This window comes from Rissa tridactyla, chromosome 7 (assembly GCF_028500815.1).
Source record: "Rissa tridactyla isolate bRisTri1 chromosome 7, bRisTri1.patW.cur.20221130, whole genome shotgun sequence".
NCBI lineage: Eukaryota > Metazoa > Chordata > Aves > Charadriiformes > Laridae > Rissa > Rissa tridactyla.
This window is the reverse complement of record NC_071472.1, coordinates 25566730-25582066: the sequence shown is the minus strand read 5'-3', so window position 1 is coordinate 25582066 and position 15337 is coordinate 25566730. Positions and strand designations below refer to the sequence as shown.

General features: G+C 41.1%; 1 protein-coding gene across 2 annotated transcripts in view; it reads right to left on the bottom strand.

Annotated features, from left to right (window-relative positions):
- The window catches only part of RAPGEF4 (Rap guanine nucleotide exchange factor 4), a 156152-nt gene that overhangs the window by 79905 nt on the left and 60910 nt on the right, over positions 1 to 15337 (bottom strand). For both annotated transcript variants that reach the window (XM_054208785.1, XM_054208787.1), the window contains exon 5: positions 934 to 1006. In XM_054208785.1, coding sequence (XP_054064760.1) covers positions 934 to 1006 — 73 coding nt within the window. The remainder of the gene's footprint in view (positions 1 to 933; positions 1007 to 15337) is intronic.

Below are 15337 nucleotides of genomic sequence, written 5' to 3'. Positions count from 1 at the left end.
GATTTTTTAAGAGCAAAACACATTTATTCAGATAAAATTTTCTCTTGTGAACACAAAAAAGACAAAAAGGTAACCTGTGTAAATACTATAAACAGTTTGTTAAATATAGTACTTTCTCACAACTTAATATCTGAAGTATGTATACAGGAGTTATTTACACTTTTTCATTTAACATTATCTGTGTTTTAGTACCTGAAGTCAAACGTGACATTCAGTTTGCACTAACTAGCATTGCTATGCTATGCTATTGTTTCACAAATAGAACATACTGAACACATAACTTATGGGACAACATTTGCAGATGGCAATTGCTAGTCGCCACATACCGTCCTGGTTGGCATCTAAACAATCCTCTGGCAACTAAATGAAAGTACCTTGATTTACGGAAGTGATGAGTTCCAAAGGCTGCTCTTGGATTCAGGTCTACAGCACTATCGCACAGTCTGACAGGTGCTCATGAAGCAGAGACATACCCAAACTTACCGATGTAACCAAGGCCAGAGAGCAGCGTGTTTACTGCCGGCTGCCTGCCCAAGCACTAACCTAGGCTCCCAGGCAAGTCGTGTAGCTCGCCCTAACTAAAAAAATAAGCCACTTTGTCATATTTATTTTACTAGCAGGACTCATGGCCATGTTCCATGGAATTCATGTAACACTATAACCAGTTAAATGCTATGTGACATCATACAGTATGCTTTAGTCAACAGGCCTGGCTCATAGTCCAGATTTGTGTACAGCTCTGTGTACACTTTTATACAGTTGGGAATGCAGTTAGGCAAGTTCCAAAGTATTTCCTACTATACGCAGTGTTAATACAGTCCTAATATTGAATTGAATTTAACATTTAAATTCCACCACCCAAAACCAGAGAACTTTCATCTTCCCCTTTCCTCTCTTTTTTCTGACATCTGATGCCTATTTTCTCATACTTACTGTCATTGTTGGAGCCAGTTTCCATAACACCATAAGGAGGAGTGAGAAGTCCAGACATATACTGTCGATATTTCTGAAAGACAGCGACGGTACATTCAGTCAGGTATAGATGTATAAAGCCATTCAACAGACGATGTGGTATTTACATTTGTGTGTCTGCTGCCTTGTGCTTCACACGCACCCAAGCAATCTGGGGCAGTCAGACATGTCTTCACTCTTAACGCTACAAGGCCTGCTTTCTTCACTGGAGCATACTGCCTTTATTTTATCAAAAGTTGTGGTAAAACAGTTCCTTCCTTCATCTTCCCCAAGGCATGACTTTGAGGGTCCTAATAAACCAATATTGTACCTGGTTGTGTGATTTCCCATAAAGGCTGTTTTAAAGTTCAGCTGAACCCAAGCTAGAAAGCCACTTTACTGGGGGGATGGAGAGAAGGCTGTTAACTATGGATTCATGAGAATCATGGACCACTACCATAGAATAGAATCATAGAATCTTCATGGTTGGAAAGGACCATTGAGATCATCAAGTCCAACCATACACACACAAAAAACCCCCAAACCCCTACAATCTCAGCCACTAGAGCATGCCCTGAAGTGCCAAATCTAGATGTTCCTTAAACACCTCTAGGGATGGTGACTCAACCACCTCCCTGGGCAGGCTGTTCCAGTGCCTGACCACTCTTTCAGTATAAGTAATTCTTCCTAATATCTAATCTAAACCTTTCCTGCCGCAACTTCAGACCATTTCCTCTGGTCCTGTCATTATTCACTTGGGAGAAGAGGCTAACACCCACCTCTCTACAACCTCCTTTCAGGTAGTTGTAGAGGGCAATGAGGTCTCCCCTCAGCCTCCTCTTCTCCAAGCTAAACATGCCCAGCTCCCTCAGCCTCTCCTCATATGACTTGGTCTCCAGACCCCTCACCAGCCTGGTAGCTCTCCTCTGGACACGCTCCAGCACTTCAGTGTCCCTCTTGTACAGAGGGGCCCAGAACTGAACACAGACTTGAGGTGAGGCCTCATCAGTGCCGAGTACAGAGGCACCATCACTTCCCTACTCCTGCTGGCCACGCTGTTCCTGATACAAGCCAGAATGCTGTTGGCCTTCTTGGCCACCTGGGCACACTGCTGGCTCATGTTAAGCTGGCCGTCCACCATCACCCCCAGGTCCTTTTCTGCTGGGCAGCTTTCCAGCCACTCTTCCCCAACCTGTAGCGTTGCTTGGGGTTGTTGTGACTGAAATGCAGGACCCGGCACTTGGCCTTATTAAACCTCATACAGTTGGCCTTGGCCCATCGATCCAGCCTGTCCAGGTCCCTCTGTAGAGCCTTCCTACCCTCAAGCAGATCAACACTCCCACCTAGTTTGGTGTCATCTGCAAACTTACTGAGGGTGCACTCAATTCCCTCATCCAGATCATTGATAAAGATATTAAACAAAACTGGCCCCACAACTGAGCCCTGAGGGACGCCACTGGTGACCGGCCACCAAGAGGATTTCACCCCATTAATCACAACTCTCTGGGCATGGCCATCCAGCCAGTTTTTAACCCAGCGAAGAGTATACTTGTCTATGCCATGATTCACCAGCTTCTCCAGGAGAATGCTGTGGGGGACGGTGTCAAAGGCCTTACCAAAGTCCAGGTAGACAACATCCACAGCCTTCCCCGCATCCAGAAGGTGGGTCACATGGTCATAGAAAGAGATCAGGTTGGTTAAGCAGGACATCTCTTTCCTAAACTCATGCTGGCTGGCCCTGATCCCTTGGCTGCCCTGCACTTGCCGTGAGAGCTCACTCAAGATGATCCTCTCCATGATCTTTCCTGGTATCAAGGTCAGGCTGACCGACCTGTAGTTCCCGGGATCCTCCTTCCAACCCTGCTTGTAGACAGGCGTCACATTAGCCACCCTCCAGTCATCTGGTACCTCCCCTGTTGACCAAGATTGTTGATAAATGATAGAGAGAGGCTTGAGAGGCTTGGTGAGCTCTCCCACCAGCTCCCTGAGTACTCTTGGGTGAATCCCATCCGGCCCCATAGACTTATGTGCGTCTAGGTGCAGAAGCAGATCATTGACTACTTCCTCCTGGATAATGGGTGGGTTGTTCTGCTCTCCATCCTTACCTTCCAGCTCGGGAGGCTGAACACCCTGGGGATAGCTGGTCTGACTATTGAAGACGGAGGCAAAGAAGGCATTAAGTATCTCAGCCTTCTCCTCGTCCTTGGTTGTAACTTTGGCCCCCGCATCCACTAAGGGATGGAGATTCTCCCTGGCTCTCTTTTTGTTGATGTATTTTATAAAAACTTTTTTTGTTGTCCTTAATGTTAGTGGCCAAGTTGAGCTCCAGCTGGGCTTTTGCCTTCCTCATTTTCTCTCTGTATAACCTAACGAGATCTCTGTACTCCTCCTGAGTTGCCTGTCCCCTCTTCTAAAGGTGGTAAACCCTCCTTTTATTCTGAAGGCCCATCAGAAGTTCCTTATTCATACCATTTTAGTGTCAGATTTTAAATATACAGGATTTAGTGCAAAACCTCTCAACATTTAATTCCTAACACACTAAAAGTTTGTTGTGAAACTACAAGGTTATGAAACACACAAACCCAGCACCTCATGTTATGTACAAACACACACACAAACTGTATTATCACATGAAACTTTGTAACTGCAAAAATAATGTTCTTTCTACCACTGTAAACTACATAATTGTAACTGATGTCAGTAACTGGTATTTTTCTTCAGTGAATGTTGGTGACATGATCAATAAGGTTCAAAGCTCCGTCTAGGGCTTAAGAAATTCACAGAAGCTAAAAAGAAAAACAAGGGAAAAAATGTCCTTTTATCAAATACAAGCAAGTCAATGACTAAGTGAGACGTTTTTGTTTTCAATCATGCTATATTACTGTCATGCTTAAGGCTAAAGAATTGTAATTCCCTTTTGGAACTGTCAGAAGACAAGCTTGTGCAAGAGGTATGGTGGTGGGCTGGTGATGGGCTTTAATAAAATGTGTCATGCAGTCCTTAGGGCGTGCAAGGAGCCAAATGGGAACAACCGACCAGCTGCAGTTCATGTAGGTTTCAACCACGCACACATAATAATTGAGACAGAAAATTTCCCTCCTAGTACAATTTAAAAGTTCTATCCTTTGCTCTATGGAGATGGTTGGATGTATTAACTTTTAAAACGTTGTCTGCTGGATTTTAACAGATGCTCAAATTATCCTTTTATCATTTCTTTTTCTTAGAAATGGATATGAAAATATCATCAATTCTAGCACTGAAGAGTGTCTTGCATTCTAAATAATAACAAAAGCTACAAAGATTACATTAATCTTAATAATCCAATCCTATTTTTAGACAAGCTATTACATCCTAAAGCTTAGTAACATATTATTTAAATCTCACCCATAATCCAGCTGAAAACTCGTAGGAGCAAAACTATGTTATATCCCTGATCAGCCACACAAAATAAATGCTGCTTCATTTGAGGATAAAACTCTCCTGTTTTCTTTCGCAAACCATTTGCTTTCCCATACTCTCCTCCAGTCCTATGCCTGGAACTCAGTGAGAGGAAGAACGTGAGAAACAATTATTTTCTCAGTTCAACTAGTACATCACACACATAAAACAAGGGGAAAACTCATTTTCTTTTGCCAAATGAAAAGAAGGAAAGCATGTCACAAGAGGTTGAAATGACGTTTTATTCAAAGAGTAGATAAACATTTTGTTCTACTGAATTTGGTCTTGAAATGTGATTTAAAAATCGAAAATTGAAATGTTTCATTTGGGATATGATAAAATCAATTTGTATACGGTTTTTATCTTTTGTTCTTCCTCACCGTTCAGATGATACTTGTTTCTTTGTTCTGCTTTTCCCAAAACAGCATTTTCCCAGAAATACATTATTAGTCCACATTTAATCCACCTTGATAAGGAACTTGAATTGTAGGAAGACAGTAATTTTCTCTTTTATTTCCTGTACCGCATTCGCAGTCATCATACACTGCAGTGTATGCAGTTTCCCTTCTGATAAATTCTCTAATATTTTTCCTGGGTATTGTTCTCATGAAACGAAACATGGAACACACCATACAATTTCCAAAAGGTTTTGGGGCCTATTAACAAAAAAATACCTACAGGTAGAATAAGCCAGAATTGCATATAAGACTTCAAAGGATGCACCTAACCCCGTTCAGCCCCACCTCATGCTCAGGATGGCAAAGCCCACCAGGAACAAAGGCACAGGCTGCCAAGGACTCCAACTCTGTCATCTTCCACATGAAGGTGCCACCCTGCCATGGGACGAGTCTACTTACGAGTCTGATACAGCCAGCCCAGTGACAGCGCTGCCTGTGAAGGGGTTCAGGCAGCATTACCAGAAGAGGGACTAATTCAAGACATGGCCTCAGGAAGCTCAGTTGTTCAGACTCCTCCAGGGGACCTCTGCATAAATTAAACTACCTTCTATATCTGGGTATCTGGAGGGAAGGCTGCTATGATCGCCATATGGTGTCCCATGAAGATACCTCGGCGGGGTGCAGGCTGACATAGGAGGTATAATTTACACCTAAAATTGTGTCACTTCATCAGCCAAACTAAATGTCAAGGGACAGTTATTTGTCAAGGAGTCAGGGAAACACTTTGCTGGGAAGCCTAAGGATGCAAAGAAAGAGGTCAGTAACTGCATAAAGATACACAGTATCAGATGGAGTAATGGAGTCCAGGCATGAGATCTCTCAAAGCTGAGATAATGAGGAAAACACAATACCGACTGTGAGACCTATCTTGTTACCATAATGTCTGTAAATGAAAAGAAAATGCAGTAAGTTAAATTGTACTGGTAGGTGGCATTTAAAATCATCCTGAAGATTAACAGACTAAATATTTACAAAAAGGCTTTTGAAAATGTATTCCACTGGTGGTATGAACTCTGGAAAGGCTTTCTGTATGAGAGACAACAGCTATCAAATCATCATAAGCTTGTTTATTACTAGAAGTCTCCAAGTTCCGTAAATCCAACATGACAGCAGGTTTTAAAACTACACTCGGTGACCTATTCACTCTGTCTCCAGATTTCTACCAATTTATAAACTCTATCACGCAACAGCTTAAAGATCAGACACTTCCTGCATCTAATCTGACAGCACCAGTAATAAAGACAGTATTTTTTCTTCCAGTTACTGACCACCTCATATCCATGCAGTGGTGAAAATTAACACGACCTTTTCAGCCACTGCTGTAGCCTAAAGCACACAAGAGCGCTGACAAGGAACAGCTGGGGACGGGAGAAAAGGGGTAAAAAGAATCACACACTTGCCTTACTGGGGAGGTGCTGGGGGTGAACCTTCATACCAACAGGTTTTTAAGGCCACTCATTATCAGGCTTTTCAGTGTGTTCCTTTGCATGCTTTTATTTAGGCTTTATTTGCAGTTAGCTGCAGTTAGTCTCAGGGGTTTTCACGACTACAATAGATTTTCTTCCACTCCATGAACATAATTTGGTATATTTTTTTATATACTAATGTTTATAAAGGCGATTCCTGTAATTCTGATGCAAGCTATCTCTAAATTCCTTACAAATTTTTGCAGCGTACATGAAGTATATAAAATATGTCTTTGCAATTAGTCCCTTCTCTTCTGCTGCAAGTACTGAAGAGCTAATACCTGTTTAAAAGGGGGAAAAGGAGCAGAAAAGAGATGTATATGACACAAACACTCCAAAACAAGCCAGGCAGATGTGAAAAAAATAGATGAGCCTTTGCTGTCTTCCACATGCATTGTGTAGCAAAACCATAGCACTCTAATGGGAAAGACTCAGGACTGATGAAGGGAAGACCTCCTGGGTATAAAGCTTTGAAGGCAGGTTCCACACCAGATACTCCCACATGTGTAGCAGTTCTTCAATTAGCAAAGAGCATCTGATGGGCTGTGGAATAAGGACCCCAGGTAGTGATGGTTTGTAGCACTAGGAAGTCAAGTCAGGCTTCTGATGCTTCCCCTTCCCAAGGTAAACCTACGTGTGGCCAGAGAATAGGAGAAGTAAGTATCTTGTAACACGGGAGAAGGTTTTGTAGATCACAACAGGTGCTTGGTTGAAGACATGATCTCCTTCTTTTTCTCCCCAACTCACAATCTCAACCCACAGTGTCACTTTTGACCAGATGCACTTTTCCTGCCTCCCATTCTGCCTACCACTGGTAGCAGAGAAGGTGACAAGGCAGAGCCTGCATTGCTTGCAAACTTGGGAGCAACACGAAGTAATTCATTTCAGTTGTAGAAACGCTAGGCCAAACATCAGGGTGCCCTTTCCACACACACTTTTCAAAACCTTGTGTAACTACTTTATTAGATGCTGTTACTTTGACTATTATCTGAGTTCTGCAATCCTCCCGTACTAGCTGTCCATACTCCTGTAACAGTTTCTCTGGGGGAATATACACTGTAGCTTGACAATGTGGGCCAGCTTCTCAATTTTCTTTGGACAATAAATAATTGATCACTGATGCTCTCAGTACAGCTCTGCTCTTCCTAAGTTGACTGCACCAGTCATTCCATTTTGGCAATGAACGCCCTCCCTAGTGAGCACTACTCACAAGGGTGCGTCATTCCCATTGTGCATTGTTTCTTCTTCCCTTTTCTCAAGAACAATAAGGAGAGATGTGAAAGGGCCTCCGAAGATCGCTGGATTCTCTTTTCGCCCACCAAACCATGCAGAGATTGCTGCCTCAAAGTCTAGATCTTTGCCTTTAGATCTGATGCTCCAAAGATTGCTCCTCACTGAACCGACAGGCAAAATCTCAGGCCATCTGCCTGCTATCCATTAGTGTTTTCCAATAAATAGTGCCTAATATTCTCACAGAATTTCACAAAACCCCCCAAACTGATAATCATATTCATATTTGTTTTTTACCCAAATTTTGTTGCAAAAGGGAAACGAAACAACACGCTTGCTATTGCCCGATAGTATGTGCTGCGACTCACAGAAGACTCTGGCATAATTCTGTTCTCAGATACTGCCTTCTTAGTACATTTACAAATTAGTAAGAGTATTTCTTCTAAGCAAAAGCAAGCTCAATCAGAAAATTTCCTTATATTTCAGGTCAATGCCACTTAAACTGGGTATCACAAAAAGGACCTGACCCATGGCTGTTTAACACTGGATAGCAAATCACTGCTTGAAGCTGGTGCTTCACTCTAGAACACCAAGTATCCCGCAAATTACTAAATACTTGCCTTTGTCAGTCACAGAATATATATATATATTCACTGTCACTCACAGTATAGGCAAGAGAACAGAACTGAGACATTTCTAAAGGAAAGGATAAAGACAAATTAGGAGAAAATAATGCTACAATACCAAAAACATATCTTTATGTATTGTGGCAAACTAGAAAACAAACCCTGTGAAGATCTTCCACAGCTTCCGGAACAGAGACTGTTTTGTATACGTCAGTCTATCAAGTCATTAAAATGAGATAGACAAGGCCTGAAATAGCAGAAGTGAAGTACCATTTAGTCATATTTAGATAAAACAAATACAGGAAATGCCTGTACTGAAATTGCTGAATCCTGATCCCAGAATTAGTACAGTTTATATAATAGCAGATGAATCTGCATCTTTTCCATTTATTTACCTATTTACCATCTTCTGAATGTTTCTGCATGGCTCTAATCAACTACGCTTTAGATTTTATTTGATCTCTTTGTTTTGGAGGCATATATTTTTCTGTCACATTCCCACTTAAATCAATTTATTGTGCTTGAAAAGCTCTGTGTGCAGAATTTGCTTGATCACAGAATCCCCTTGAGTTTTAGTCGAAAAGAAAAATGCACCCAGCTCCCTGAAATCAAGCCAAATAGCAGACTTGGCTACCAGATAGAAACCCGAAGATAAGACTGCACTGCAAAAAATCAAATCCAAGGAAATTAGAGCATGAGCAGTGATTAAACAAATTACACAGCCTATTCTGCTCCATCTAATTTAAATATAGAAATGACATCATGCAGTCCTCCTTTCTGTCTCCTAGAGGAATCCACTCAGGAAATGCAGTTGGGTGGAGACAGGACTTGGTTGGGAGGGGTGGGAAAGACTGCATATACTTAGAAGAGGACAAAGAAAATATATAAAGAAGAACAAACAGTGCATTTATTTATGTGTTTTCTTTTATTACACTTGTGTAACCATAGAATAGATAATGTATTTATAGGAAAAAAACATTTCAATTTAACTGCCTTTAACGTGTATTTCGTTTTCAAAAGAGGCTGAAAAAGAGCATTATACAATTCCATATTTACTTTTTCACAGTGATATCTGTGTTGAATTTGTTCACTTTAAAATCAGATGATGATGACTGTCAGCAGCAGTGCTTCAAACTCAATACAAGATCAGAAAATCAAGCCGTGCTCTCCTTTCTTCCCCCTTCATTATCACTTGTAGGAGAGAAGCAGCAAATCATACCTTAGCTGGAATTTTCTGAATGATACAAGTGGCAGAACAGAACCTCACTCCTCTTCAAACCGTGCTGCGACGCTAACAATCGTAAACCTGCACCTTTATTAGCAAAGCCATCAGATATGTCTCAAAAACAGAGCAGAACTACTAAGAAAAAGGTATCGTTTCAACAATAATTTTTCTTACCACTACAGCCAACCTTTAAACCTACGTTGACAGCACTTAGATCAAGTTAAGTCTGGCATCATCTCACGGGTCGTGCACAAGGGAAACCTGTTCCAAGAACAATTTCCTAAAGTTCTGGGCACAAAATACTTCCTTTTACCATCAGGCAGTCACACCTCCTATTTTTAGATACACTATTTTAACGAGGGGGGAAGCAAAGACGCACTTTTTCAGGTGAGCTCAGCCTGGGTGTGCTATGGAGGAAGACAGAGTACAAGGAAGATCAGAGACAGGGAATATGAGATTTGCAAATCCAGCATGAGGTGGGCTTTCTTCAGCTCCTCACCTGGGCAGCTACGGGCTGCCTCCCACACTATTTCTTCCATATGGTGTGCCTCCCTGAACTGATCTTTTAGCATTTTTCTGGAGCAGAGCTTCAGCTGAAACAAAAGGTCACACAAGGAAGACGCTCATATTCGTGAAGTGCATTGACAGAATGGTAAATTCTGTAATTGCAGCCACATACATGTCTTGTTTCTGACCACATATCTTAACCTGCAGAGCAGGCAAAAAGATTGTGTGTACTAGACAAGTCAGAAGTCAGCAGAGCCTCAAAACCCAGTTATTGTTCCACCCTGAGACTGCGATCTTGCAAATACAGAAGGCCTGGTACACGTGACCAGCATATCTTTGCATGAATGTTACGAAAAAAGCTTCATCTGCAGAAATGTTTGTGGAACTAGGTACATACCACAGAGAGAGAGGAAAGCTGCAAACCTCCCAGTGCAGGCTGTGCTCTGACAGTGGGCTGAAGTCACGCCCCTCTCCAGTGAAATTCTGTAAGGTCACCACAAGGTCTGTGCAGTACTTAAGACCTAAAAATTGGTTTTAAGTGCAACTTAAATGACACGTTGGCCTTGTGTTGACACTGTGTGCCGCAGTGGCTTTACCCATTGTTCATGAACAGCTTCTTTTCTTCCCTCTCCTTATATTTTTTTACAAGGAGATTTGAAACAAATAAAGAAAAAGCAAAATGGTGACCTGATCTGTAACTCTGCTTTTCATATTTATAACCTCTAGGCACAGAAGTATGTTGGTCTAGAAACTTGTTTTCATCTGGAAGGAAACTCTGGGTTAAATATTAATTCCTCCACAATCAATATAAACCTCTCAATGAGTTCAGGGGGGTCAGTCTCACAGAAACAAGCAAATAACAACTTCCAATACTCTTCTAATATTAAAGGCTTCCTTTCCATGGATAATTCCTCTAAGTGATTGTTTCTACTCAATTGTGCCTAACAATAATGAGGATACCTCATAAGTGTAAATAAGTAAACATACAAGGGAATTTCCCTTATAACATTAGCCTTTCTTCAATGCTTTTAAAATACTATTTTGGTTGCAGAGTAAGCTGCTTTAAAAACAGCTTGTGCAGCTCATTCAGTAACACTGTTATGAAATCAAAACAAGTACAATAAAAAGTAAGAGGGGAAAACCTAAAGACAAACTAAATAATTATAATTCAGGAAGTATGACTGAACATACTCTACTCCTTCTAGTCCATGGAAAAGAGCGTATTCTGAAGCAGAAAATAGATCACTTAACAGGACACCAAAATACCTGGACTTCCAACTCAGCCGGCAAACACTGCAGTGGCACCACTGGAATTACCTTGCCAGCATAAATCTCTCATGGGTGAAGCTGCTCAAGCCTGGAGTGCATGCACAGTGTAGTATACTAAATGCTGCCTGTGGTACTTCCCCGCTGGAGTTCACAATAACATTTCATCTATTTTGTAGCACAGTGTTTAGTTCTACTGTCTTACATCCACGTGCACAGTCCAACACCTCGTGGCCCTCATGTTTGAAGCTCCCAACAAGGCCTGAGAAAGAGTCTCTTCTGATAGACTTGTACAACAGCATCTTCTCTGAAGACAGCAAAACGTACTGGATGGGAATGACTGACTTCTATCAAACTGAAATGCAGACAACATTAATAACATTGATTCAGCTGAGCCATAACATAAGGATTAGGTAAACGGCATTAACAATCTGCAGTGCAACAGCTTCATTTGGATGGCGCAGTTGTCAAGGTTTTTCTCTCTGACTGGAGTCAGTGCAAGTGAATTCCCCAAACCAAAGACATTTTATTTAGCTGCCCGTCCCTCTACTCTTCTGAGATTCTGAGGAGTGAGTTGTTTAGAGAAATTACAGAACTTTCTCCCAGATTAATTCAGATTGGTAAAAATAATCCAAATCCTTTTGGTTATCGTTTAAAAATTACTCAAATTGTGTTTTTTTTCCAATTGAAGTGAGCATCAAGCATGTAGCCTAGTTTGACTAGGCTAACACTTCAGTGTGGGCAGGAATTTTGTATGAAAAAGCCTTTGTTTTCTATTTATTTAGTTTTTTGAATGGGAGTTTCATTCACAGTACAATCTACAATCACAAAAAATGGTCACCTTCATTTTCATTCCTCATTATCAGCCTTCATTCTCACTATGATCTGTAATGATATCTATCATCAAGATTAAAACAGCATTTGAGATATGCAGCTGGGCAGAGTAATGAAAATGCACTGTAGATTTTCTTAAGTAGAAAAAAATAGCAAAGAGATCTTAAGGCTGAACCTACACATGACCCAAAGAGAAAAATGAAACAAGAGGAACATGAAAAAAATGGAGACAACTCCCAAGACAACGAAGGGTAAAGTATTGAACTAAACTGAAAAATAAATCTTTCCAGAAAAAGAAAGAAGGGTGGAAGGAGAAGAGTGTAACATCACGTCAGTCTCCTCCTCTGGCCAAGAGAGCCCTGGAATCAGCCTGACGGGGGTGCAGCTTTGCTAAGTTCTACACATGAAATGAAAGGTCAGATCCTGTCTCTCCCTCCTCCCGTCCAGAAGGCTCACAGTGCACTCAGAGGCAGGATGCAAGCAGGCAAGTGGCACAGCACAAAAGGTGCAGAATGGCACAAATTAACTAAATACAAGAAGAGGATGCTTCACCAGGGATTTTTGTTCACATAAAGCAAATAAGATTACATTGCAGCATGAGGTAACTGAGAACAAGAAGGTCACAGCTTTGGCATCCATCGTAGGACAGATCTCCAAAGGCTGAAACCAAAATGCCTTAGGAAACACTCTCCCAGCTGAAAGAATGATATTTGTTACTTTCTGGCACTGAAGTTATACCACTATATATAAAGTTATATAACTATATATATACATATAGTGTTTTTTATATATATAACTATATATAAAGTTATAAAAGGGATGCAACCAATAAAGAAACTGAGCCAAAACTATCCCAGACAGAGGTTTAACTAGATATAACCAGATTCAAAGAAACACAGTTATTACTATTAAGTTGATGTGGAAGGACTACATAAATTATTATGATGGAAGACTGTAAACAATCAACTGTAAGAGAAAGAGAAGGGGGGCTGCTGAAGACTCACTAACAGACCATTAAACTTGGCCATATACTACATATGTAACAACACAGCAGTTCTGTGAGGCAATCTGGCAAGGAAATTCCACATCTGAGGGGCAATATGAAAAGCTATTCCTGCACTAAGACTCCTCCAGAAACAATTTGCCAAGCCCGAGCATCCAAAACCTGTCAGCACAAATGCCCAAGTATCGGCCTCTCGGGGGAGAGACAACTTCTGTCAAACTGGCTAAAAGAGGCTCTCAGTGAAACATTTGTGGCACTTACTTACATTTGCCATGCTGAAAGACCTGACTTTTAGAAGTATATTCTAAAACTTATACTTGGGTTTAAAAGTTATCTATTTGACAGCAAGCTCCCTAGGAACTGAACCAATTTTCTGAACCTTTATGTTTCCATTCCACTTGGGCAAACAGCCATTTCTTCTGGGTACCCCCTCGCACACGGCTAAAAATAATTCCACTAGCATTCTGAAATCTTAACCCACCCCACTAGATGGATAGGTTTAATACAGCCAGAACGTTCATTAATTTTGAAAGTAAAACATTTCTAGTCCATTGCCTTCAATTTTTCACTTCTTAGATATCTCTGTATTTCCTGCTCCTTCTTTACAGAATCACGTTTTATTTGTTTGTTTAAAGGATGACAAAAAGGCATTAAAATAAATACACGAGGCTGTGCTGGGGAGGCCCCACCACCTGCTTCTCATGAACCCTAGCTGTTCTTGTTCCAAACCTATTGGAAACGATGTATTACAAGGGATAATATTTACACAAAGCAAACAGCAGTACTAGATAAATGCGCTGTTTTTACATGGAGAGCAAACTAAACTGGTTTTCAGCAGAAGAGGAAAAATAACAGTGCACAGTATTACTGCACCATGATTTTAAATAATTTCTGTAGATTATCAAATTAAGATGGATTGTTTAAGACTTACACTGCATGAGTACATTTTGAAAATTCAAAGAGACTCAACAAGGACATAACAAAATTATTTTTAAAAAGGCCTTGCTAGGAGGATGCAGTAAATAACGCCGGGTCTGACTCTGCAGTGGCAGCTGAGAAGAGAGAACATCTTGTCCACTCATCTTTCCGTCCATTTCTCTTACACTGAACAGTCCCTGATAATTTTCCCAACCTTCTCATTAAAAGCGTACCCAAACAAACTTTAATTGTTGTTTGTGTTATAGTTGTGGCCACAACATGCCAGGCTTCCTTTACTCAGCTGTGGGTACAAAGACTCTGTTCTGCTGGTCTGCTTTCCTAACAAAATGTAACCCCTTTGCCTGGCAGGAAATTCCTCCCTTTTCTCCCTTCTTCCCAGTAACTTTTTTGATTCCAATGGAAAAATTTTAACCAAATTTGAGATGGGTCTCAAATAAGGTCCTAGAAGCTAAACAGAAATTAGCAATAGGACAGAAGTCCCAAATATAGTGTCACTGCTAAGGGAAGAGAGGGCAGCACTCTCTGTCACCCATTTCACCGGGCAGCAGCCAGCTGACCAGTCCGGACACACACGCCGGCTGGCTAATCCTCGCAGGTGGAACTCCAAACACCACATACGCTGTCTACCATCAAGTAGATGCATCATGGAAGGTACGGTAAGTATTGGTGGCAGGAAAGAGCAAAAATGGAAAGGAAATAAGCTTTTTCAGTCCTTCCACTCATGGAAAAACTCTTCAATCACATTCATTGGCTGTAATTGTGTTTATAACCCAAACTGCTTTTGCAACTTCGATTCTTAACATTAGCAATTCTTCTAAGTGTCTTAACCTTGCAATTTTTTCAGGCTTTTGTTGACGCCAGTATTGAAGGTGCTAAGCATCCAAAACGGGCAGCTCTGGCTTGGAATGCATTGCTATCGCCTGCTATTGCAGGGGTGAAAAATACGTGTGGGCATTCTTATGCACTCCTGACAGAAGAGAGGCAGGTTTTATTGAGAAGTAGTCTGCTATACCTCACCCTTTTTCTGACAGCAAGAAGAATAATTAATTCTTGAAGCAAGTGTATTGCTATACTGGGATGAGACTTTCAGTCCCTCTAGAAGACAAGACGAGGTCACTGGTAATACTAGAGTTAGAACACTTCTTAATTGAAGGGCTACCTAATTTGCAACAACCTACACTTCAGTCTATTTTTGTAGGGCTCTTTCTCTGTTGTGAAGCAAGACAGACAAAGCTTGTTATTGTCACTTTGACACTGTGTATCCACTCACCGTTCAAAGAAAGTCTTTATATAGAATATGCAGTAAAATAAGCTACAGCATGAGTCACACTGCAAGAGTCCATGCTTCTTGAGTGTTATGAGGCACCAGAGGAATCAAATGACTTGCATATGAG